This window comes from Pongo pygmaeus, chromosome 15 (genome assembly GCF_028885625.2).
Source record: "Pongo pygmaeus isolate AG05252 chromosome 15, NHGRI_mPonPyg2-v2.0_pri, whole genome shotgun sequence".
Taxonomy (NCBI): Eukaryota; Metazoa; Chordata; class Mammalia; order Primates; family Hominidae; genus Pongo; species Pongo pygmaeus.
The window spans coordinates 89,065,884-89,093,325 of NC_072388.2; the positions used below are offsets into that span (position 1 = coordinate 89,065,884).

A 27,442-nucleotide genomic window follows, 5' to 3' on the forward strand; every position below is an offset into this window, starting at 1 on the left:
AGCCCAGGTGCTGGCCATTCTGCATCCCAGTGACACCTCAGGCCTAGATCTGCCTTCCATGACTCAGGACTCTCCCAGCTCCATCCCCGGAGAATGAGCCTGTTTCCAGAGAAGGGCGGATGGATGTGAGCGAGGAAGTCACCCTGAGGGGTAGATACTACCAAGGGGTTTCACCCATAAGTGAGTTGATGTGCATCTTGTCAGTCTGTAAAAAGGGTTGTTGGGTTATTTTGATATAGGAGACTTTATCTTTAAGTGCTTATATCACAACATCTATGTTGTCTACTGCTATGTGAAGCTTCTGGAAAAAAAGTAGACCTTTGCTTGGCCTTCACAAAATTAACGTTGATGGTTTTGACCTTGAGGATGACCCAGAGATTTGTGCCATGAGGTAGTTTGTCATTTCGCTGAGTTTATATGTGCACAGGAGTGAGATGCTTAGCTTGTGAAGGAGAGGCTGTCCAACGGAACAGCCCAACGGTTCCCTCCTCAAAGCATACCCCAGGCTCCTACCTGAACGTTCCAGTGGCCTGGGACTACCCGCCTCCATGCTCACTTCAGCCCCACACACACCCTGTGCCTGCTGTCTTCCAGGCCCCTGCGGAGAGAATAAAGGATGAGGTGGAGGCTTCGTTCTCTGGTAACGCATGGATAAGTTGAGGAAACAGACACTGGTGATTACAATATGTGACAAGAACTAGGGTGTGGGGCATTCAAAACACAGGGGCTCTGAGAAGAGGGACCATGTAGTCTGTCTGGGGGGCTTGGGAAAGGCTTTGTTAAGGAGGTGGCATTCGATCTCACTCTTGAGAAAGGAGTATGAGCTTAACCTGCTGTCAGGGAAGAGGAGGCTTCCAGACAGAGAGAATAGTGCAGGCTGTGTTTGGGAAAGAGCAAACAGTTCTGTGTGCTTGGAATGGGGATGGGGCGTGGGTATGAGAGGCTTGGAATTCCAATCTGAAGGAGACTGGAGAACAGAACACACCACTGGCCTTGGTTCCACGTGGATAGTAGAAAGGCATCAGTTTTTTCAGCAGGGCTAGTGGTCTTAGGCCAGTTTTCAGAGAATTTGAATCTTATAAAATATAATTCTGAAATTAGGATTATGATTTATACTATTTAAAAGGTACTTGAGGATATAGCACATTGCATGTATTATCAAAATCATCATCTTAGCCATGTAAACCACACTATTTAACAAACCTGATTATTAATGAGTCACTGTTACTATTCACCTCACTCTCTTGGCATGTCTTTTCTTTTTTTTTTCCTTTGAGACAGGCTCTTGCTCTGCCGCCCAGGCTGGAGTACAGTGGTGCCATCATTGCTCACTGCAGTCTCCACCAGGCTCAAGCAGTCCTCCCACTTCAGCCTCCTGAGTAGCTGGGACTACAAGTGTGTGCCACTATGCCCGGCTGACTTGTTAATTTTTCTGTAGAGATGCGGTCTTGCCATGTTGCCCAGACTGGTCTAGAACTGCTGGGCTCAAGTGATCCTTCTCAGCCTCCCAAAAGATCTTGTCATTTCTCACTCCTTAATGCGTCTTGATAATCTGTTCCCTCTGAACACCCCCGCAACATCACACGCTGGGCAAATCAGCTGTTACTGCCGTGGCCCCCACTTCACCTCCCTGGGCCACATCTATGCTACTCCTCAGTCCACTGTGGGAATGGGCCTTGTAGACCACAGATCTGGTTTTGTTACCTGCTGGAGATCCTGTAAGGTAGAATCCAGCCTCCTTAGCAGGGCTTCTTTTCCCCTTCATGCTCCGATTCCTAACCTCTCATTCCTGGTACTTAAAGTTTCTGCTGTGCAGAACTCATGGCTCTCACTACAAGCCAGGTCCACCCTGCTAGCCAGCCATAATCTGTACTGAGAATGACACCTTTACGCCCCACCTCTGCCTGCTGCACCTGTCTCCACTCCAGGCACCCCTCCTCTGCATCCACAGCTTTCTAGAACCTGGGGCTCAGCACATATCCCACCTTGCATTGTGACCATTGACTCGTATCTCCTGGACCAGAGTGAGCTGAATGGGTCATGTGGGAGGCTTTTTGTAAGTGTCTGTTAGTTGAAGTTGTTTCCTTTAAGTTGATCCATACCGAACAATGTGAGAAGTGTATGAAACAGTATGGAGACTGTGATTTTGGTCCAGTGGGTATTGTGTGCAGTAGGTGCTTAAATGTGTTCACAAATTGTGTTGTAAAGCAATTTGCAGTATGGAATAGCTCATCTGTAGCTGTCTTGAAATTAAAATACACATACGCTTAGGAGTCCACTGCAGTACTTACAAATGCCAATCCCTATAAATTAACTTCATAAATATCTCAAAGATTTCTGTATCATAATCCTAAAATGTTTACTGACAAGAATGCAGTTTTTCATAAAATGAGGCCAGGAGTTAATATCTTTTTTTAGGTTTCCCTGTTCAGTACCAGCAAGACATGCCTTTTAGTGTTTTTGGCTTCACGTTTGCCAAATAGACTTACTTAATACAGAATTTTTTAGACATCCTTCAGACTGGACATCATCCAGAATTTACTTCCTTGAGATCAGCCCTCCTTCGTATCTCTTGGGTAGAACTCTGTGTCCGTACCACCCACATGTCTGAGGTATCAGCAGCCAGAGTTGCCACTTTTGTCCTTCACCAGTAGGCCGTGTCACTTGCTGTGTTCTGGGAGGCTCATTTGGAGCCATTGTTGCAGATAGTCAAGCTTAGTGCCCAGAATGGCACAGTGTCACACACTGCAGAGGCCTCACCTAGAAAAGGAATCCTGCAGTTCTCTACTTCCCCACAGCCATGATTAGGACCTGTCACTCTGGAACCAAGTTGCCATGTGATGTGACACTACTGTGAACTAAAAACACAGCAGGTGAAGAAGCAGCATTTCCCATTCATGATAAAGATGCCATTTGAAACCTGGGATTGATCTGGAGGCTGATAAGTCCCTGGTACCATGTGTTTCTATTTTTTTCTTGTTTTTTTAAGTGAATAAATCTGGAAATACATCCTTTTGAGAGAAACCTAACTTGTAAAGTATGTTGTCAATAGCTTCCCCTTTGACTAAGAACACTTTCAAGAGCTTTGGAGAGTCATGTCAAGGTACATTTGACTTTGTATGCCCAGTACTTAGTGATGCTTGGTATATAGTAGTAGTAGTAGTCGCCTAATAAAAGTTTGTTAATTTAAATCAAAGACTTTATTCTTTTCAGGTCTAAAATCAATTTATCAATTATGTAATGTTTTCTGGGTTGTCCCTTTAAGTGTATTTAACTTTTAAATTAGACTACAGTTCAGAAAGTCTCAATATAGGAAAGCTGTGATTATTTCAAAGATCAGTAGCTGTATTCCAAACCCAAAGGCCTCTGTGCATATATCAGGGAGGTACAAGTACTTCTGTCTTTGGACCTCATTCCTTTGGTGTTTATTGAGCACATACTCTGTCAGGCACTGAGTAGGCCCTAGACTTGAGCCTGCCTAGCGCACTGTGGCTAGAATTCCTCCTGCCTCTGGGAATAATACTGCACATAAGCATCTGAGAAGCCTGGATCAGGGTCCAATACTGCTTCCTTCTGGATGAAGGTAGCCCAGGTGTCCCTGTGCTGGTCTCAGCCTCTTCTGAGCCCCAGGGTCACTTGGTCCTGTGCTAGTGGGTTCCAAAAAGTCAAGTCTCTACTTTCTCTTTTCTCTGTTCTGTTTAAATTTTTTCATTGTAAACATGGTGTGTACCACAAGTACATGCACTCTTATGATGTGGCTCTGGCTGGAAGAACTAATACAGTTTACAAGAGCCGCCACCTTAACCCTCTCTTTGTCTTCCTCCTGACACCAATGCTGCCTACCTGCCTTGGGCCCAGCCCATCTGTTGTGGGCCCCCAGGGTTTCCCAGGAGGCCACAGCCAGGCAACGATTTGACATGGCGTATCTTGGTACCTGCTGATGTTCTCGCATCCAGCAAATAAAGCCACGGCCCTTGCGTTCTACTCCTTCCTCTCACCTGTCCACATCCTATACCATCTGCCCTGGCAAGAATTTGTTTTCCTTTTTTTTTTTTTATTATTATACTTTAAGTTCTAGGGTTCATGTGCACAACGTGCAGGTTTGTTACATATGTATACTTGTGCCATGTTGGTGTGCTGCACCCATTAACTCATCATTTACATTAGGTATATCTCCTATGCTATCCCTCCCCCCTCCCCCCGCCCCACGACAGGCTCCGGTGTGTGGTGTTCCCCACCCTGTGTCCAAGTGTTCTCATTGTTAAATTCCCACCTATGAGTGAGAACATGTGGTGTTTGGTTTTCTGTCCTGGCGATAGTTTACTGAGAATGATGGTTTCCAGCTTCATCCATGTCCCTACAAAGGACATGAACTCATCCTTTTTTATGGCTGCATAGTATTCCATGGTGTATATGTGCCACATTTTCTTCATCCAGTCTATCATTGATGGACATTTGGGTTGGTTCCAAGTCTTTGCTATTGTGAATAGTGCTGCAATAAACATACGTGTGCATGTGTCTTTATAGCCGCATGATTTACAATCCTTTGGGTATATACCCAGTAATGGGTTGGCTGGGTCAAATGGTATTTCTAGTTCTAGATCCTTGAGAAATCGCCACATTGTCTTCCACAATGGTTGAACTAGTTTACAGTCCCACCAACAGTGTAAAAGTGTTCCTGTTTCTCCACATCCTCTCCAGCACCTGTTGTTTCCTGACTTTTTAATGATCGCCATTCTAACTGGTGTGAGATGGTATCTCATTGTGGTTTTGATTTCCATTTCTTTGATGGCCAGTGATGATGAGCATTCCTGGTAAGAATTTCTCTGCCTGTTCCTACTGGTTGTCACCTTCTCTCTCCCCTGGATGAACTGACCCTTCCCTCCCTGTTTTCCCCATCTCAGGCTACTGCTGTGTTTCTACCCACATGTCAGGGTCTGTGTTCCTCTGCCCTTAAACCATCAGCTGCAATCTTTTGCCCATGAGGTGATGTCCGGACTCCTTTGTGTGACATCAAGGTCCACTGTGAGCTGGAACAGCATGTCCCCCAGGCTTCAGCCACCCACAAGTGTTTGTTAGCATATTAATGCACGTAGGCTGTAGCAGCAATGGCCCCTTTTTACTAGTAGTGTGATCCTGGGCTCTACTGCTCTTTGTCTCAGAGACTCTGAAGTAACTTGGTAGGAGAATATGGGAAAACACATTGGACGGATCCCTTAGGGACCTCAGATCTCTAGGAGCCAAAATGAGAGAAAGAGAATGAACTTTGAAGCGAGACAGAGAGGAGCTGGGATCCTGCTTACAAGCTGTGTTAGATTTGGCCTCCTTATTCTACTTGCGTAGGCCCCTTTTTCTCGTTGTACAATGGAAACAATGTAACTCATAGGATCTCATGTGAGATCAAGAGTTATAACCCATAAAGTGTTTACAACAGTGCCTTGTACTTAGCAAGTGCTCAGTAAAGGTTGCAGTTGACATTAGCAGTAGCAGCAACAGCATATAAGCCACACAGTTCAACAGAAGATTGAAAGCAGGGGCTGATACTCTGTGGGTTTTCAGTCAAATCAGAATCTTGATGTCACTTCTGTGATGATGTTGCACTCTTTTCTTTCCTTTTGAACTGCATTCCCCCAGCCCCACACAAACAGTCCTTTGCTTGTCAAAAACCCATCCTTCAAAATCCTGTTAGGTTTACACTTCTCCACAAAGCTTTTCCTAAGCCCCTAGCTGGAAGCACTTCCAGTTGTTGATCCTATACTGCCTTGCAGGAAAGTTGCCACCACCTTCCTGTAATTTACTTCCTTGCCAATTAGTTGGTCTTTGACTAAGTGTGTCCCTTCTGGGAAGTTCAGCTGCTATCACTGTTTTATCCAGGAAAGCCTGATGCCTTGTGTAGGGTTTTACCACTTGAGGTTGCTACTCGGATAGCTGCAAATAAAAACATAAATTACATCTCTAACTGAAACTGAAACATGCCTCCTGTTCCCTATGATTGAGCTAAGCTGCTAAACATAAATCATCACAGCGATAATCAGCTCTTTCACTCCCAAAGCTGAAGAAAGGAAAAGCCAGCAATTTCTTATGTGTGATATATGTCCACCCTCTCACCTGGTGTTTTATAAACGTATTGTCTTAACTGTCTTCTAAGTATCTGTGCCTGGGAGGGTGCCTTCCTCTGTTTTGTAAAATGCCAAGTGATACCACTGTGATATATAAATAATGATAATTAGAAGACAGCCTCAAATTATTTGACATTCAGATTGAAGGGGAAAGTAGTACTTTTTTTTGTAATAACCTAGAATTTGGATCAGAAATGGCATTCAAAATAAAAGCATATTGGTTTCTGTCAGACAGGGATAGTTCAAACCTTCTCATATCTGAGGTCAGATACCACAAAATGGAATTATGGGTCGAGCACACAGCCTCAGATCTGGGCCCAGGCTGTAAAGAACCATAACCTGTGGCCACGATATATTTGAAAATATCAGGACTAATAGAAGCTAAAGAAGAGAGAAGTCATTTTTTACCTGAAACTCCATAAAAGTATAATAATCATTAACTTGGAATCACTTCCCAGCCACTAGCTTCTTTATTTTTTAAAATGTCCAAATACCAGGGTTTCTAGAATTTGACTCATCTTGACCCTGCCTGCCTTAAATTTTCAAGGAATTCTTCCTTTGTCATAGTTCCTGGTGGTGAATGTGAGACCATTTATTTGCTTGGTGGAAGGAATGTAGGACCAAGAATCAGAAAGACGGTTTGATTTCCAGCCCTGCCATTTTTTTTTTTTTTTTTTTTTTTTTTTTTTGAGACAGAGTCTTGCTTTGTCACCCAGGCTGGAGTGCAGTGGTGCCATCCTGGCTCACTGCAACCTCCGCCTTCTGGGTTCAAGTGATTCTTCTGCCTCAGCCTCCTAAGTAGCTGGGATTACAGATGCGCACCACAACACCCGGCTAATTTTTTGTATTTTTAGTAGAGACGGGGTTTCTCCGTGTTGGCCAGGCTGGTCTCGAACTCCTGACCTCAGGTGATCCACCCGCCTCGGCCTCACAAAGTGCTGGCATTACAGGCATGAGCCACCACACCCGGCCTTTTTTTTTTTTTGAGATGGAGTTTCGTCACCGTCACCTAGGCTGGAGTGCAGTGGCTCGATCTCGGCTCAGTGCAACCTCTGCCTCCTGGATTCCAGCGATTCTCCTGTCTCAGCCTCCCAAGTAGCTGGGATTACAGGCATACTCCACCATGCCTGACTAATTTTTGTATTTTTAGTAGAGACAGGGTTTCACCATGTTGATCAGGCTGGTCTCGAACTCCTGACTTCAGGTGATCCACCCGCCTTGGCCTCCCAAAGTGCTGGGATTACAGGTGTGAGCCATTGTGCCCGGCCTTGCCACTTTTAATAGCTGTGTGGCCTTGGGCAACTATTTAACCTCCAAATATGTTTCCTCCTCTGTAAAATAGGAGTGATGACATCACAGAGAATTGTCCTGAAAATACTTATAATTATACTCATTTGTTTCCTGGAATAAGTACCATGGGCCAGTCATTGTTAAATAACTTAAATATCCTCACAGTAGCCCTATGAATTAGGTGCTCATATCATCTTCATTTCATAAACGAGGAAACCAAGGCCCAGAAAGGCTAAGTAACTTGCTTAGAGCCACACAGCAAGTAAGCAGTCTGCAAAAGCAAGAGATAATTAGGGTCTTCCTCAGATCCAGAGTGTGTCAAAGGTGACATGTGAACAAGGAAACCTGGGGGCAGGTGCTGCCGAGCTGGCCTGCCTACCCTCCGTGTCTTCCCTGTCCCCCTCCTCTGTGTCTTCCCTGTCACCCTCCTCTGTGTCAGTGCCCTCGCCCTCCCGGGATGTGCCTGCTCTGTGCTTTGCCGACCCTACCTTTGATTATGCTGTTCTCACGCTTGGTATTCTTCCCTATCATCTCTCTGTTTATTAAAATTACACCAATTTTTCAAGCCCTAGCTAAAATATCCTCTACAAAGACTTTCCTTATCCTTCTTGGATAAGGAAAATGACTAGAAGAAGGGCACTTCTTCCTATTTTGTCTAGAGTTTGTGCCTGGCATCTGCCACCTCCTGCCTTTCACTGTATTACTGATCACCATCTTCATCAGTGCTGTAACCCATACCTTTCCGTAGGTCTTGACATGCACAAAACACTTTCACACAGGTTGTGCCATTTGCTCTTACGCAGAAACTTATAAAGTAAGCAGGAAAGGAACTTTAGTTCCATTTCTACAGATCAGTATTTCTTGAACACCTACTATGTACCAGGACTTGTGCTAGGTGCTAAAGTTAGAAATGGTAATGTCTCCGGAAGCTTGATTATCTCATTTTTTACTTTTTTTTTTTTTTGAGATGGAGTTTCACTCTGTCACCTAGCCTGGAGTACAGTGGCGCAATTTTGGCTCACTGCAACCTCTGCCTTCTGGGTTCAAGCTATTCTCCTGCCTCAGCCTCCCAAGTAACTGAGATTACAGGCACATACCACCACTCCCAGTTAATTTTTTTTTTATATTTATTTATTAGAGATGTGGTTTCACCATGTTGTCTAGGCTGGTCTTGAACTCCTGACCTCAAGTGATCTGCCTGCCTCGGCCTCCCAAAGTGCTGGGATTACAGGCGTGAACCACCACACTCAGCCTTTCCCACTTTTACAAACACAGAAATTGAAACCTAGGCACAGTGGCTCACACCTGTAATCCCAGCACTTTGAGAGCCTGGGGTGGGTGGATCACTCGAGGCCAGGAGTTCAAGACCAGCCTGAACAACATGGTGAATCCCTGTCTCTACTAAAAATACAAAAATCTGCCAGGCATGGTGGTGCATGTCTGTAATCCCAGCTGCTCAGGAGGCTGAGGCATGAGAACTGCTTGAACCCAGGTGGCAGAGGCTGCAGTGAGCCAAGATCACACCACTGCACTCCAGCCTGGGTGACAGAGTGAGACTCTGTCTCCAAAAAAAAAAAAAAAAAAAAAGAAACCTAATAAAAGTGGCCAACTGTCCCACTCAACATCTGTTTTAGTCCCTGGGACCTGCCAGGCTCTTTGCCACCTCTGGGCCTTTGCAGATGCTGTTCCCTCCACCTGCAACATAATTCTTTCCACTCCCACCTGACCAAACTCTACTCATCTTTCAGAGTTTAATAAAGGTGTTGCTTTTTTTAGAGAGGCTTCCACTGATCACCTGCTCCTGCCAAGTCTAAAATAGGCCTGCTATTCTCTTATGGCACTCCTTTGCTTTTCTTCACAGCACTTAGCACAAATAGTAATTTTTATTTTACTTTTATAGATGTATTTGATGTCCCTCCACCAGACTGTATACTCCTTGAGGACAAGGATATTGATGTTTATGTTAACTCTTGTACACTCAGTGCCTGGCATCATGCCTGACCCAGAAGAGGGACTTGAGAAATAAAGTGTCGAATAAACGAATGTGCAGACATCAGTCATTTACTCAGCTTAGTAAATGCCAGAGAAAAGTCTAGAACCCAGATTGTCTGAAGCCCAGTCAACACGTACCTCCCCGTGCTCTCTGACACTGCCCATGACCAGCCTCCGCTTGCTAAGTTGCATGGTTACAGGGACTAAGAACCTCAGTCTTTCTTCTTTTTATGGGTTCCTAAGACATCAGCACTGTTGGGTATGTGCGTATTGAGGATTTGAAGGGTGGATATGTGTCTGGATGGGTGGACAGAAGGAATGAGAGACAGATGGACAACCAGAATGCCAGGATGATCCACAAAGGGGCAGGAGATGGTCAATGTATGGAAGCATGAGGGGGCACATCGGTCATGTGGTAAGCACCTGCACTGCGGCAGGCCTTGTGTTGGAAGGAAGTGGCAGTGTGAACATCAGCCTAGATATAGAACCTCCACTTCCACCCTGATTAAGATCTAAAATTAATACCCTATTCTAGAGTTCTTGGAATAAACCTTCCATTTTGATAGGTCTTAAAGAATTTTCATTTTTATACTTCTGTCACATTATATTGGAACACTTTCATTATACATGAAAGCAGCTTTTATTTCTTCTTACTCCAGGCAGCCTGTTACTATAGCAATGTTGGAAGTATTTTGAGGTATTTTTATACAGTGAGTTCTACAAACTCCCTGCAAACTGTACATAATGTTTGGTTGAAATGTGCTATCATATCCAAAATTGTCTCTCTTGTTTCTTTGTATCCTTTGTTAAACTTTTGCAAACTTTGCTATAACTTAATTCTTGAAAATTAAAGCTCTTATGTTTAGAAAAGAAAATAATTTAGGGCGGGGGGGTTGTAAATATATTTGCCTATGAACATTGAAAATAGCTCCGAAATAATTTGAATTTTATTTAGGTACCGTAAAGATATTATTGCTTCTTGGGGCCTTCTGGGTTTTTTTTTAACCCAGAAAATGGGGTGCAATCATAGATTTCCTCTGTGTGTCTGCAGGGTCTAGACAGTTTCAAAGTGAAACAGAAGTTCTTCGCTGGCAGCCAGGAGCCAATGGCCACCTTTCCTGTGCCATATGATTTGCCTCCAGAACTGTATGGAAGTAAAGGTGAGACACAGATAAAGGAAAACCACGGGTGGATATGCATAAGAAAAACAAACAGAGCCCAGGAGAAGCCTTTGGTCTCGGTGGGATCGTGGCTCATGGAACCCTCTGGAAGCTCAGGTTTGCAGAGGGCCCTTTGCCAGCCTGTGTGGGGCTGTGTAGCCACTGGTTAGTCTTGGAATCCCTTTGCACTCCTATAATTACTATACAGATCCTTCCTGACTTACAGTGGGGCTACATGCTGATAAACCCCTCATAAATTGAAAATATCGTAAGTCAAAAATGCATTTAAGGCACCAAACTTACTGAGCATCATAGCTTAGTCCAGCCTACCCCAAACATGATCAGACCAATTAAATTAGTCTACACTTGGGCAAAATAATACAAAGACTGTTTTATAATAAATTGCTATCTCATGGCATTTATTGAAGACTGTACTAAAGTACTGTTTCTACTGAATGCATATCACTTTCACACCATCATAAAGGTCAAAAGGTCATTAAGTCTATTAGAAATTAAAACCAAGAAATGTGACAATAATAAATCTATTGTAACATACATTTATGCCAGGCACGGTGGCTCACACCTGTAATCCCAGCACCTTTGGAGGCCGAGGCAGGAATATTGCTTGAGGCCAGGAGCTCCAGGCCACGTTGCCCAACATAGCAAGACCCAGTATGTAAAAAAAACTTGTTTTAAATAGCCGGGTGTGGTGGATCATGCCTGTAGTCCCAGCTACTTGGATGACTGAGGTAGAAGAATCGCTTGAGCCCAGGAGTTTGAGGCTATAGTGAGCTATGATTGAGCCACTGCACTCCAGCCTGAGTGACAGAGCAAGACCCCAACTCTAAGGAAAAAAAAAAGTTCTTATGACAATTTCCAAAAAGAAGAAAATAGCAAGGAAAGTGGTGTTTTATGTTTTTGCAAGCCTCTTTATGTGCATCTTAACAGGTGACACCTGAATTCTCATTGCTGTGCTCTCATTGAGGCTGTTGTGATATCACATCACATAGCCTCTGTATACCTGTGTAAAAATGAAAGTGAAAACAACAAATGATGGCTTAATACTACAATGAAAATAATGTTGACTTCACAGACCCTCCCAACCACCACTCTCACAAACCCTCAAAAGGGAGGTCCCCAGGGGCCACACTTTGAAAACTGCATGCATTGAGTCTTAAGGGCAGTGACCAAGTATCTTTCACAGTAGAAACACAATAGGAATAGCTGCAGAAGGTTCAGATGTCCTCAGAGGAAGGCTGGCTGGCATCAGTGTACCCACCTATGTCCGGCCTGCGTGTGTCCGAGCCTCATAGGCTGCTCTGCTGCTTTTATCAGCCCTGAGAATATCTGTCTTTAAGGTGTGTCCACACTTAGCAAACTCAGACAGGATGAGATATATAATCAAGACACACTTTATTTAAAATGGCAAATTACATCACCAAATCCGCATATTCTCCACTGGAAAGAAGAGGCCTACATGAGTAGCCAAATTATAATCTGCAGGTTTCTGAGCCAGTGTTAAATCTGAACAGAGAAAAGATTTTTTTTCAATTGGCAAATTTTAATGATATCACTCATTGATACCCCGAAATCTCCAGTTCTTACCAAGCTTGGCCTTGCCCAGTAGTTTCCTCTGTTCCCTTATGTTTCATGGGATCTAACAACTTCCCCACCCACTAACCATTCTCAGCTTTCGTGATGGACCAAGCCTCCTCTGTCCCACTAACCTTCTCAGCTTTCATGGTGAACGAAGCCTCCTCTGTCTGATGGGCCCTTTCTTAGATAGTGTTGACACATCTGACAAAGTTAACCCTATCTCATGCTGTCCAGTGTGCCATCCTGCCTCTTGCTGGTAACTTTATATTTCTCTAATCAATAGTTTGATACTAAGTTTCAGGAGGCATTCTTTTTCTCCTTTCTAAAGTGTGGAAATCCCCTATGCTTTTCTGTTGAGTCCTCTAAATTTGTTGTGTATTCATGCATATTTCGTTTTCGGTAGCAAGGCTATCTAGATTTTTATCAGAATTTAAAGTAGTCTGTCAGCACCTTACCTGCCGCCAAAAAAAAAAAAAAAACCAGGAAAATCCTGCTTTAAAATCAGGCCATGTTTATGTGCCAACTCCACAACTTATTAAGTAGACTTGGGCATTTAGTTACTTTCTCTAGGTTTTAGTGTCTCTGTCTACACAATGAGGAACTATGAGTACCTACATTGTAGGGTTATTGAAAAGATTAACAGATTATCTATAAAGTACTTACCTCAGAGCTAGAAGTCAATAAACATTAGCTGCTTTTATCATGATTGTTGTTATTAAAATGCAAAGTTCAGTTCCTGTCAACAGTAGATGTTGAATTAGTGTGAATTCCCTCCCCTTTTCCTTGATGAGCTGATGATTTTTAAATATCTAAAGCTTGTTCAAGTCTGTTCCTAAATCTGTCTACCTCTTCTTCCCTCTTTTGGCTTTGTGCTACTTGTGTCTTTTCTCCCCTTATCTGTTCTTTAGGTTCCTTTTCTTCCTTTTTTTTTTTTTTAACCCAAGTTCTCCTCCTCCCTGTTGGAAGTGGGGACTGACTGATTAGGCTTTAACTGCTGGGGTCTGGCCTCGGGCCCTGCGCTTCCCACCCCCAGCCCTGCACCCTGGCTGGATTCCACCCCCTTCATTTCTTTAGTCCTAATCTTCAAAGGACTAAGAAGGCAAAAATGGAAGCTCTAGAAGAGCCTTAAAAATGTTCCAAGGTCCCTTTCCTTCCAGTAAAGTAAGCATTCCCAGGAACTTAGAAGTTTACAACTAGGTATAGTGTCTTAGACCATGGAATGATAAATCTTTTATTTGGCCAGCAAGCAAAATGCTTTCCAATGTTTAAATGAGTTTTGTTTGTTTCTTCAGCATTTCTTTTGAAAGATACATATAATCTCAGGGTATGCTTAAGTTAAGCTAAAATAATAATAATAATTTTTTTTAAAAACAAAGATACATACAAGAGAGACTGGAGCATTTTATTTAATATTGGTACTGTTTTGTCCTCTACACTGCCTCAGTTGCATGTAGGATAATGCTAGTAATTCAGTATTACCAGTTCATATATAGCCAACATTCCTGGGGAGCTGTATGGACTATAGAAAGGCATTTACCAAGATTGAAAAAGTAAGCGGTTAAGAACATTTGAAAAGCACTTCATTTTAAAAAGTGATTTTCAAGCCATTGTAACACCTCTAAGATCTTGTCAGTGTTATTTTAAAGACAGAAGACTACAAAAAGCTTAGCAAAGGAATATACTGCTGTGAATGAAGTGAAGCTCAATGCGAGAGGCTGCTAGATATCTTGAAACCAAGAAAATGATCAAAGTAAAGCAAAAACTAAGACTCAGCTACTAGTATACCTTGCTTGGTGCAGTAGTTACTGTTTATTCATTCTCTCCACAGATCTATATTGAGAGCCTATTGTGTGCAGACACCATCTAGGTACTTGGAATATGTTGGCAAACAAGACCGGCACAAATCCTTACTCTCATCAAACTTACATTACTCTTCTGAAAAATCATACTTAACCAAACCCATTTTACTAATAGTAATTTTAAAAAAAGCCCCCCCACCTTTTAAAAAAAAAAAAAAAAAAAGATAGGGTCTCGCTCTGTCACCTAGGCTGGAGTGCAGTGGCATGGTCTCAGCTCACTACAGCCTCAAACTCCTGGGCTCAAGTGATACTCCCACCTCAGCCTCCTGAGTAGCTGGCACTACAGTGTGTGCCATCATGCCCAGCTAATTTTTAAAAAACGTTTTGTAGAGATGGGGTCTCGCTATGTTGCCCAGGCTGGTCTTGAACTCCTGGGCTCAAGTAGTTGTCCTGCCTCGGCCTCCCAGAGTGTTAAGATTACAAATGAGAGCCACCACACCTGGCCCAAAGAAGGCTTTTATAAAGCAAAATCACCAACTTTTAAAATCTAACACAGATTATTTCCATATGTCCCACTTGCTGTGTGACCTTGATTTTGAAGAGGAAGCAAAATAGATTGGTGTGTAATTTTGACCTTTCTTCCAAGGGCATCTGTTTTGCACTCCCTTGTTAGCTTATATTCACTTTGTTATCTTATATGCTATCGAGAGAGTAAAGGGTGAAAAAGTAATGAGCTAAGGGTGAAATAAAGCCTATCTTATTTGGACTTAATAAATTGTATGACTCCTTTAAGAAGTAACTGAACTTGGCCGGGCGGGGTGGCTCACGCCTGTAATCCCAGCACTTTGGGAGGCCGAGGCGGGTGGATCACGAGGTCAGGAGATCGAGACCATCCTGGTTAACACGATGAAACCCCGTCTCTACTAAAAATACAAAAAAATTAGCCGGGCGTGATGGTGGGTGCCTGTAGTCCCAGCTACTTGGGAGGCTGAGGCAGGAGAATGGTGTGAACCTGGGAGGCGGAGCTTGCAGTGAGCCAAGATCGCGCCACGGCACTCCAGCCTGGGTGACAGAGCGAGACTCCGTCTCAGAAAAAATACTATGCAGCCATAAAAAATGATGAGTTCACGTCCTTTGTAGGGACATGGATGAAATTGGAAATCATCATTCTCAGTAAACTATCACAAGAACAAAAAACCAAACACCGCATATTCTCACTCATAGGTGAGAATTGAACAATGAGAACACATGGACACAGGAAGGGGAACATCACACTTCGGGGACTGTTGTGGGGTGGGGGGAGGGGGGAGGGATAGCATTGGGAGATATACCTAATGCTAGATGACGAGTTGGTGGGTGCAGCGCACCAGCATGGCACATGTATACATATGTAACTTACCTGCACGTTGCGCACATGTACCATAGAGCCTAAAGTATAATAATAATAATAATAATAATAATTAAAAAAAAAAAAAAAAAAAAAAAAAAAGAAGTAACTGAACATGCAAAGCTTCAGAGGTACTAGTTATAGTCTATTAAGGAGGTTGTTTCATTTTCATTATTTTTAAAAAATACACATATGAGTACTTATATAGTATTTTTTTCCTTTCAAAGTTTTGGCATAATTCCAAATTTACAGAAAACTTACAAGAAGAGTATAAAGAATTCCTGTATACTCTTTACCCAAGTTCCTGAATGTCAATATTTTATCACATTTACATCCTCTCTCATATTAACTTTTCTGATCTATTTGAGAGTAGCAAACGTGATGTCCTTTTATCCCTAAATACTTTCATTGTATATTTCCTAAAAAGAAAGGCATTCTCTCACATAACTACAGTACAGTGATCAATATCAGCAGTTAACATTGATCCAAAACCGTATTCAAATTTCATCAGTTTCCTCAATAATGTCCTTTATAGCAAAAGAGAAAGTTCATGCATTGAGTTATGTCTCTTTAGTCTCCATTAATTTGGAACAGTTCCACAATTTTTTGTTTCATGGCATCAACACATTGCATAGCATGGACCAGTTATTTTATAAACTCTGAGGAACATTCTACTTTGGGTTTTCCACTCACTGTTTCTTTATAATTAGACTCAGGTTATGCACTTTTACCAAGAATACCAAAGAAGTAATGTGTTCTTCCTGGTGCATCATATCAGGAGGCACATCCTATTGATCTGTCTGATTACTGATGATGTTAACTCTGATTGATTGGTTAAGTTGGTGTTTACCAGGTTGTAAATAATTGTTGACAAGTATAATGTCAAAAATTTTTTTAAAATTTAAGTGGCTGAAACTAAACTAATAAACTGCAAATGTAGTTAATAGAAGAGGTCTTTTTTTTTTTTCAAAATTTAAAATATTTTATTTCTTCTAGAAGTCATTTTTTTTAAATTATACTTTAAGTTTTAGGGTACATGTGCACAATGTGCAGGTTAGTTACATATGTATATATGTGCCATGCTGGTGTGCTGCACCCATTAACTCGTCATTTAGCATTAGGTATATCTCCTAATGCTATCCCTCCCCCCTCTCCCCACCCCACAACAGTCCCCAGAGTGTGATGTTCCCCTTCCTGTGTCCATGTGTTCTCATTGTTCAATTCCCATCTATGAGTGAGAACATGCGGTGTTTGGTTTTTTGTCCTTGCGATAGTTTACTGAGAATGATGATTTCCAATTTCATCCATGTCCCTACAAAGGACGTGAACTCATCATTTTTTATGGCTGCATAGTATTCCATGGTGTATATATGCCACATTTTCTTAATCCAGTCTATCATTGTTGTACGTTTGGGTTGGTTCCAAGTCTTTGCTATTGTGAATAGTGCCGCAATAAACATACGTGTGCATGTGTCTTTATAGCAGCATGATTTATAGTCCTTTGGGTATATACCCAGTAATGGGATAGCTGGGTCAAATGGTATTTCTAGTTCTAGATCCCTGAGGAATCTCCACACTGACTTCCACAATGGTTGAACTAGTTTACAGTCCCACCAACAGTGTAAAAGTGTTCCTATTTCTCCACATCTTCTCCAGCACCTGTTGTTTCCTGACTTTTTAATGATTGCCATTCTAACTGGTGTGAGATGGTATCTCATGGTGGTTTTGATTTGCATTTCTCTGATGGCCAGTGATGATGAGCATTTTTTCATGTGTCTTTTGGCTTCATAAATGAATTCAACAACGCTTCATGCTAAAAACTCTCAATAAATTAGGTATTGATGGGACATATCTCAAAATAATAAGAGCTATCTATGACAAACCCACAGCCAATATCATACCGAATGGGCAAAAACTGGAAGCATTCCCTTTGAAAACTGGCACAAGACAGGGATGCCCTCTCTCACCACTCCTATTCAACATAGTGTTGGAAGTTCTGGCCAGGGCAATTAGGCAGGAGAAGGAAATAAAGGGTATTCAATTAGGAAAAGAGGAAGTCAAATTGTTCCTGTTTGCAGATGACATGATTGTATATCTAGAAAACCCCATTGTCTCAGCCCAAAATTTCCTTAAGCTGATAAGCAACTTCAGCAAAGTCTCAGGATACAAAATCAATGTACAAAAATCACAAGCATTCTTATACACCAATAACAGACAAACAGAGCCAAATCATGAGTGAACTCCCATTCACAATTGCTTCAAAGAGAATAAAATACTTAGGAATCCAACTTACAAGGGATGTGAAGGACCTCTTCAAGGAGAACTATAAACCACTGCTCAATGAAATAAAAGAGGATGCAAACAAATGGAAGAACATTCCATGCTCATGGGTAGGAAGAATCAATACTGTGAAAATGGCCATACTGCCCAAGGTAATTTATAGATTCCATGCCATCCCCATCAAGCTACCAATGACTCTTCACAGAATTGGAAAAAAATACTTTAAAGTTCATATGGAACCAAAAAAGAGCCCACATTGCCAAGTCAATCCTAAGCCAAAAGAACAAAGCTGGAGGCATCACCCTACCTGACTTCAAACTATACTACAAGGCTACAGTAACCAAAACAGCATGGTACTGGTACCAAAACAGAGATATAGATCAATGGAACAGAACAGAGCCCTCAGAAATAACGCTGCATATCTACAACTATCTGATCTTTGACAAACCTGAGAAAAACAAGCAATGGGGAAAGGATTCCCTATTTAATAAATGGTGCTGGGAAAACTGGCTAGCCATATGTAGAAAGCTGAAACTGGATCCCTTCCTTACACCTTATACAAAAATTAATTCAAGGTGGATTAAAGACTTCAACGTTAGACCTAAAACCATAAAAACCCTAGAAGAAAACCTAGGCATTACCATTCAGGACATAGGCATGGGCAAGGACTTCATGTCTAAAACACCAAAAGCAATGGCAACAAAAGCCAAAATTGACAAATGGGATCTAATTAAACTAAAGAGCTTCTGGACAGCAAAAGAAACTACCATCAGAGTGAACAGGCAACCTACAAAATGGGAGAAAATTTTTGCAACCTACTCATCTGACAAAGGGTTAATATCCAGAATCTACAATGAACTCCAACAAATTTACAAGAAAAAAACAACCCCATCAAAAAGTGGGCAAATGATATGAATAGAAGAGGTCCTTAAAAGCTGGTTGGCACGTGAGGTATGCATAATGTAGATTTAGCACATACATAATATACATAATCCTCCAAAAGATTTTAAAACCGTTTGTTCCTAAATGGTCTAACTATTCTCCCACTGCCTTATTAATTTTAAATAGCTCCCTACATTCAGATAGTAGCAGAATAAACTTCAGTCTAAACCTGTTAGAATTATTGCTAGAGTCCAGAAACATGAAGTATTTTTCTAAGGGAAACAAAGTTGATTGGATTATCCTTTCCAAATAAAATGCACAAAAGATATATTGCTTTAAATTGTTGGTATGGCTGGGTGTGGTGGCTCACACCTATAATCTCAGCGCTTTGGGAGGCAGAGGTGGGCAGATCACTTGAGGTCAGGAATTCAAGACCAGCTTGGCCAACATGGTGAAACCCTGTCTCTACTAAAAATACAGAATGTAGCTGGGTGTGGTGACAGGTGCCTGTAATCCCAAGTACTTGGGTGGCTGAGACAGGAGAATCACTTGAACCTGGGAGGGGGAGGTTGCAGTGAGCTGAGATCGTGTCACTGCACTTCAGCCTGGGTGACCGAGACTCCATCTCAAGAAAAAAAAAAAAATTGTTTATATGTTTTAGTTTTAAGGACCTGTTTTTGAAAGATCTTCAGAAATGAAGTTGTTTTTTTTTTTGTTTTTTTTTTTTAATGAAGTACCCCAAAACATTTTTTAGAATGATTTTGGCCATCTCCTTTAGTAAAATCTATTTTTGTTTCATAGTGCAAACAGAAGGCTAAAAGTAAACTATGAGTTCAGCTTTTAAAATTACTTTGTAATCAAGAAGCTTAAGGAAATCTAGAATTGAAATTGATTCTTTTGAAATAAATAAGTACTGAATTTTCAGCAAGTTGAATTTATCCTCACACCAGTAAAATGATTCTATTCTGCTGTATATAGTCACGGATTAATATGTGCAGTTCACAGAGAAAGGTGTTAATGGGTTGCAGATAACATTGATACTGCAATTACAAATAATTGCATTTCTACTAACTTGGTAAATTAGTGCAAAACACTTTAGAGCTTTCTTTGGCATTTCTAGCTGGCATGTCTCGTACATTCCTTGACTTCAGAGTAGGCTAATATAAAATGGCATTGGATCTTTTAGGATAATTGGTTCATCTCTTTGGCATTCCACCCTGCCCCCACCCCTACTTTACTTACTCCTGGTATAAGAATTAAAAGTGACTGCTCAGGTGAAGACACTGACAGTGCCTTCTGGAGGTCGTTCATCAAGTTTCGCATAGAGATGACAGCGGAAAATGTATGTGTGGGTGTTCGGGCGTGGGGGTGAGAGCAGAGTCATAAGTCCTTAACCCATGGCCATTTCTTAGGGGGTTGGAGAAAAGACCTTATTACCTGGCTAAACAGGATTTAAAGAAACTGTTAAGACCTACATAGTACATAGGGTGACAATCCTTATCCTCTGTGAGTTGAGGGAGGTGAGTAATCTCAATAGCAGCTAGCATTCATTAAGTACTTTTGTGTACTAGGAACTCATATGAGCACTTGACATGAATTAATTCATTGTATCCTCACAACCCCATGATGCAAGTACGATAGTACAATCCCCAATTTCCAGATGAGGAATCTAGGGCACTCAGAGTAACTTGGTCAAGGCCCCACTGGCAGTCTGGTTCCAGTGCCCAGACCCCGTTTCCCGTTACATGGTATTACTTCCCCGTGGAGGGCTAAGTTCTATAGTTAAAGAGGCAGAAGAGGCACACAGTATGACCACAGGGAGAGATGGGACAGAGACTCTGTATATAAAGAGATCAAAACCACATGGGCTGTCATTTTCATCCTTCCAGCCATGGCCTTAATGTAGGTCTCCTCTTTCTCACCCAGTCTTGCTTACTTGTTCATCTTCCCAGTTCTGGTCTCCTCCCACTGGAAGCCATCCTCTACAGTGCTACCATGCACATCTGGTCATGACCCCTCCCCTCTTTTAAATTCTTCCACTATAGTCCAGAAAAAAGACAGCTTCCCATCCCCGTAGCCTTGAATCCCAAACTCTGACTGCATCAAGATCATCTTTAGAATTTGATAAAAATGCATATTGCCAGGGCACAACCCAGACCTACTGAAACAAGATCTCTGTGCATGTGTCCTGGGGAAATGTTCTCTAACAGGCTGCCCAGCGTTTCTCATGTCAGCCGGGTTAGGGGACTGCTACACAGACGTGGAAAAGGTCAACTCCACCTCTGTGGCATGCCTGCTTGCCTGTCTTCCCCACTGGACTAGAAGCCCTGCGAGGTTTCATGTGTGGCTTATTCCCCTCTGTCCATAGCACCTAGCAAATCTCTGGCATCTAGCCAGCATGCAACAAATGTTTTGAATACATGCATGAATTATTACAAGGCAAGTTGTTCTCTCATGGGACAATTTAGGAGGATTGCATAAAGCAGGTTTTCCTCTCAACCAGTGAGTATTAATGCTGATTTCCAGGAGTGATGAGTTAAAAGAATCACAGCCACCTTCTTTTCTCCTCCTATGGTTATTTTTCTAGCTTTGCCTCCAGGTAGTGATGGGCTTTTCAGCCAGCTGTAGACATTCTACTCATTTAAACAGCAGAGTTTAGTTTTTGTATTGGAAAGGCTAAAAACTCAAAAAGCAGAGCTACAGGGAATTTGCCAACAGAGTGGTTACCAGGTCCTTGCTTCATCATTTATGACCTAATTTTGAGGGAGAGGAGTAAATGCAACAGTGATACTTAAGTTACTGGCTGAGTGGTAAATGCTTGTATCAAAAATCCTGCATTGCTGAATAGTATGTCTAATAGCACTCATATAGCAAGAATCGGGTGTCGTTGGCCTTGGGAATGAAGCAGAGCTGATGTTACCCAACGGAACAGTATACAGGAAACGATGGGTAAATAACAGAAGTCCAAGCACAGATGGAGTTTGCAGTGGAAGAGAGCAAGGGCTTGTTGAGGCCAATGAGTGCAATGGGGAGTCGGATCTGTCAGCCCTGCCAGACCGTCAGCCTCTTAGGAAACAAGCATGCAACACAGACCCAGGTGTATGGCTCTCTAACAAGCTTGTTTAGTTAACAAAGAAGTGTTTGGTTTTATGCTTTCAGACCATCCCAAAGCCAGAGACAGACAAACAGCGTTCTGATGATTTGCTGCCATCTTTGGTATTTTTTCCTACCTATCCTGCTAGGTGCTGCTGTTCGTATGATGGCTCTGAACAAATCGTGAGGCTGCGAGAAGACAGTAGCAGATACCATTGTTTGTCAGACCTTTCTGTGACCTACTGTCTGCCTCTGTTCAAGAGAAAGGGAAAGGTTGCCCCAGAGGCGAGTTCGCAGTTGGGAGACACTGCTTTAACTTGGTGGTCCATGCCAGACCCGCCAAGAGGCAGTTTACAATATGCATTCCAGCCCCTTGAAGTTTCTCTGTAACACTTACCAAGACAATAATATGGGGAGTTATTTTTAATCCTTGTGATGTATTTACGGTCTACCCGTATTATAGTTCTTTTGAAATGGTTTGACTCTAGCAGTGGCTATGTGTGGTAAAAGTGATTTGTTGAAATATTTTCAATTTCTGAAACATCAGTTAAAATGAAGAAAAGTTCACATTTATTGAGCACCTACAACAGGAGCTTTCACAGATGTTCTCATTTGTGCTCCATAGTAATCCCTGCCAGTTGCTAACGTAATTAATTCCCATTCCATAGAGGAGGAACTTGATGCCATAACCCACATGCCTTCCCTAGGGTATTAAGAGGGATGGAGGACGTGGAACTTGACGTGGTCCTCAGTGTTCTTTCCATTGTACCATACCCAGGCATGTTGTTTTCTTCAGCATTGGTCTACAGTTATTTATACAGAGGGCTTCATGTTTCATCAATTATTAACCCTTAACAATAGAACAAAAACATTTTATAGATGTGACTGTGGGCCTCTTGGTTACGTGTGACCAGCTGAGAGCTGCACCTGTGGCTGTACCAACTATTACTGTTGCTTTCTTCAGCTTCCTAAACAAAGAAAGGAATTGCTGCCCTTTGTTAGGCCTTTTCTGTCTGCCAGATACAATGTCTATGTGGATTTTTCTCAATCCTCGTGATAGCTCCACAACATGGTACAGATAAGGAACCTGGGGTTCTGGTTAAAGTGGTTTGCCAATGTGACACAGCTAGTAAGTGGCAGCACCAGGATTTGCCCCTGTGACTCTGCCTGCCTCCCTGTATTAGTCTGTCCTCACACTGCTAATAAAGACAATACTGGAGACTGGGTAATTTATAAAGGAAAGAGGTTTAATTGACTCATAGTTCCACATGACTGTGGAGTCCTCACAATCATGATGGAAGGCGAAGGGGAAGCAAGACAACGTCTTACATGGTGGCAGGCAAGAGAGAGCTTGTGTAGGGGAATTCCCCTTTATAAAACCATCAGATCTTGTGAGACTTATTCACTATCATGAGAACAGCATGGGAAAGACCCACCCCCATGATTCAATTGCCTCCCACCAAGTCCCTCCCACGACACGTGGGAATTATGAGAGCTGCAATTCAAGATGAGATTTGGATGGGGACACAGCCGAACCTTTTCATTCCCCATGTTCACTCACCCTAGTGTCCTAATAGGAGCCTTTGCTGAAAGCTGTTGTCTGAAGGGGGAGAATCTTCTGGGCTTGGTTCAGAAAATACTCTACCACAGTTTAGAGAGTCAGGCACATAAGTGCTTTTATACCATCAGGTGAGTGCATTTTCTATGATCCTATTCAAATAAATACTACATAATGTGTTTTTCCCCCAGATCGGCCATGGATATGGAACATTCCTTATGTCAAAGCACCGGATACGCATGGGAACATGTGGGTGCCCTCCTGAGAATCTTGAGGCACTGTGAAATTTAAGTGTAAGACATTGAGCCACAAATATGGAATCTCTTCTTTGTACTGGATGTTCGCTTCCCTTAAAGTCTTATTTGCACCCTTACAAAATCTTTGCAAAGGTCACTTTTATGAATGGATGTTGGTTAAACTTTTAATGGACATTAACATTCCCAATAAAAAAAGTATTATTTTCTTAATTCACTTTTATAGGTTTTGGAATGAAAATTAGTGAATTTCTCTATGTTAAAAATATGTACTGGTTGAGTATGCCCTGTCTGAAATGATTGGGACCAGAAGTGTTTCAGCTTTTGGATTTTTTTGAATTTTGGAATATTTGCATATGCATAATGAGATATCTTGGGGATAGGACCCAAATCTAAACACAAAATTCATTTATGTTTCATATACACCTTATATGCAATAACCTAAAGGTGCTTTTATATGATATTTTAAGTAATTTTATGCATGAAACAAAGTTTTGACAGCCTTTTGACCGTGATTCATCACATGAAGTCAGGCATGGAAATTTTCACTTGGAGCATCATGTCAGCACTCAAAAAGTTCTGGATCTTGGAGCATTTCAGATTTTCAGATTAGGGATGCCCAGGGTAGATGAGTCTCTCTTCTATTCCCAGAAACTTTCAGAGGAAACAGCTCATAGAAACATACAAAAGCACACAAGTATTTTGGGAAAAAATCCTAAAAGGTGACTTAATTTGATGCCTTAAATTCACAAGTGTGGAAGCTAAGGCCTAGAAGGTTAAGGATGTCCCCAGGGTCACACAGCGAGCTGGGCTCAGAGCTTGAGTGTCTTTGTGCTTTGTGTACATTGCGTTCTCCCTAGGGTGCTTTAGACCCTGTTTGTTTTCTTCTGCATGAGGCTGATTTCCAGTTTGTCATCAACCTCTTTATCTTATAATTTAGGATAGAGTTGAATGTTAGTCTTGAAAGATTTTCTAAAGTCTTTCAAACTGTTCCTCAGAGGCCTAGGATTTTCCAAAAGTACCTTAGGAACCTTGTAGGCTGCAGCGGGGGTGTGGCGATAAAGGAGGAGGCAGGGAGACAGGGCTGCAGGGCCTCCCACCTTCCAACAGACAGGCTCTGCTTTATCTGTTTTACATATTGGGATTCTGTAAAGGAAATTATCTGGGGTTTTGTATGTATTTTTGTGTGTTCTGCTTTTTTAAAATAAACTTGAAAAGCTACTGAACTAATTTAACCAGTTGATTTTGCAGGTAAGGCTTAAGCCTTTTGTGACCCTACCCTCTATGTACGAAAACATTACAACTCGACTTCAGATGAGCTCAACAGCCATGAAAGGAAACAGGGAGAGCCCCGGGGCTGGTAGTGAAAGGCGACATCATGGTGGGGCTGGCCCTGCAGTTTAATCCGAGTGTCCAAAGGACTGTGGCAAAGAATGTGCGATTCTCACCATGCCCTGGTCCCACCCACGTTGGGGCAGCATAGGCTTCCAGGTAGTGCCAGGCAAGCCTCACAGTCAGCAGGGCATCCTCATCACAGCTACAGTCAGTTGGCCTGCTCTGGAGCAGGACCCAGCCAATCAAGACGATGGTGGCAGATTGATAGCTAGACGATGGCTATGTGGGGTCACACGGGTACATTGCTTATCTGATCCACATAACAGCACAAGGAGGTGGATTGGCAAAATGGGTCAGAGCTCAGAGCTGGAGTCAGGTGGGCAGGGTTTGAATCTCAGCTCTGCCACTTACTGGCTGTGCAGCCTAGACGAGCTTATATAACTTCTCTGTGCCGTGGTCCCCCAACTACAAAATGAAGGTGGTGGTAATGGTACCCTTTGTAGAGGGTTGATGTGTCTGGTGACTTGGTGCATATGAAGTGTTAAGCCATGCCTGCACAGAATGCAAATAGTACAAGTGCTTGCTGCCGTCACTTACAGGTAGGTCATTAGGATTGTCTATGTTTTCCTGAAGGAACTTCAAAAGGTAAAATGCTTGTCCAAGGTCATGCTTCTACAAAGTGTGCTTTAGCAGCACCTGAACTTAGGTCAGACAGCACCTAAAGCCTCTTCTGTTAACTGCTGGACTGTACAACCAGAGCTCCAGGGCAGTGTGGTAGGCTGTATCTAAGGAGATGGACTGTTTTTTCCCCCAATCTATTGTGGACAGATAACATTTTTAGAATATAAAGTCAGGTGCTTGGATTGTCTCAACACTGTCAAATTGCTATGGAAGTCTCTGAATGCTTGCCTTGACTTTCCGAACTCAGCACCAGCTGGCCGTGCTGAGTCTCCATTTCCAGATGGGCCCTCCCAGGCCCAGTGGAGTACTACTCCAAGTCTGGCAGTAGTACTCACACTTGGAGCAGTATTCCTCTAGGCCCTGGGGGGGGCCCCACCTAGAAATGGGGAGAGAAGTTCTGCAGAATGGGCTGAATAGATAACATTGAAGTCACATTATGGAGAGTCCATGGTCAAGGAGTTTGCACTTGGTAGGTGTCCAGGCCCAACCCCTGACAGCAGTGCTGTGCACCTCGCCAAGGTGAGGGGCTTAGGGAAGGGCAGGGCTGAGCCAGGTCAGTGGGGGTAGGGTCACTACCCTGTGCTTTCTGGCACAGCTGATAGCACACATGGGAAGTAAAGTAACTCCCCAAAAATAATCAAGAACACATGGGAACACAGAAAACAAGCAGTTCTACCCATTGGTCTTTTTTTTTTTTTTTTTTTGGTTGGGGGACTGACCACAACATGCCTAATGTTTTTGAGGAAACCGTGCTTCCATCATTCTCCCATTGAGGTTTAACAATTACTTCTCCCTAACTGAAGAAACCCTCACCTCCCCTCTGTTGGCATGAAGCTGCGTGCCCCTGATTTGGAAGGCTGTATTTTTCCACTTAACAGTAACAGCTAATGTTTCCTGAGTTCTTCCTGTGTTTCAGTGCCTGTGCCTAAGTGCTTTACACCTCATCTTCACATCAACCTCCTGAAGAATGTACCATTATTAGCCTTTTTTTTTTTTTTTTGAGATAGACTCTTGCTCTGTCACCTGGGCTGGAGTACAGCGGCACAATCTTGGCTCACTGCAACCTCCACCCCCCAGGTTCAAGTGATTCTCCCAAGTAGCTGGGACTACAGGCACCTGCCACCACGCCCAGCTAATTTTTGTATTTTTAGTAGAGACGGGCTTTCGCCATGTTGGCCAGGCTGGTCTTGAACTCCTGGTCTGCCTGCCTAGGGCTCCCAAAGTGCTGGGATTACAAGCATGAGCCACCATGCCCGGCCTTATTAGACCTATTTTACAGATGAGGAAACTGAGGTTCAAGGGAGTTAAATAACTTAAAGTCCACGGTAAGCGATGGAACCAAGACTCTGCTATCTCAAAAGTGCACACTTTCCTGCATTGCCCTACACACAAGTTCAGCTTGGTTTTCCTGGATTCTTTAGTGGAAGTTATATAGTTATCTGTAATATAAATTAATACAGTATTACATGATTTCCAGTGTGAATATGGTACTAACTCCATATTATGCCTAGGTCAGATCATCTTATAAAATCTTTGACAAATTTTCCAAGTTTAGTAGCCCACTTAAGCAAATCCAGGACAAAAGAGTACCATAAACTGTACAATTTCTTATTGTGTTTCTATCAACTAGTAAGTTAGGTGGCCATTGCTTATATAATAGGATTCACACATCCAAAAAATGAGAGATCAAAGGTGGTCTGTGGCCATATGCTCCTGGGAATGTCAGCAATGACATGACCAAGGCCCACCTGGAGGCCGGTGATCAACTCTGAGCCTGGTCTGTGTCCACTGGTCCTTGAGCATTAACATTGGCCAGCAAGAACTGAGCGCTTTGTGCCAGGAACTCTTCTATGTGTTTTGTGTTTAATTTTCATAACCTTATCAAAGACATACACCATCATCCCCATTTACAGATAGAGAAATTACAGTTATGTTTGAAAAGTCACATAGCTGGCAAGTGGCGGAGCTGGAATTTGAACCCAGGCATTTTAGCTCCAGAATCATCCTATACTGCCG

The 27,442-nt window shown here is 42.5% G+C and overlaps 1 protein-coding gene across 9 annotated transcripts in view; it reads left to right on the plus strand.

Moving 5' to 3' along the window:
- Positions 1-24,640, plus strand: part of TDP1 (tyrosyl-DNA phosphodiesterase 1) — a 91,551-nt gene extending 66,911 nt beyond the window's left edge. For 6 of the 9 annotated variants that reach the window (XM_054449871.2, XM_054449874.2, XM_054449870.2 and 3 more), the window contains 2 exons: positions 10,453-10,561; positions 23,348-24,640. In XM_054449871.2, the coding sequence (XP_054305846.2) occupies positions 10,453-10,561; positions 23,348-23,421 (183 nt within the window). In that variant the 3' untranslated portion in view covers positions 23,422-24,640. The remainder of the gene's footprint in view (positions 1-10,452; positions 10,562-23,347) is intronic. The other 3 variants (XM_054449876.2, XM_054449873.2, XM_063651981.1) reach the window with 1 other exon arrangement.
- Positions 24,641-27,442: the final 2,802 nt, after the last annotated feature.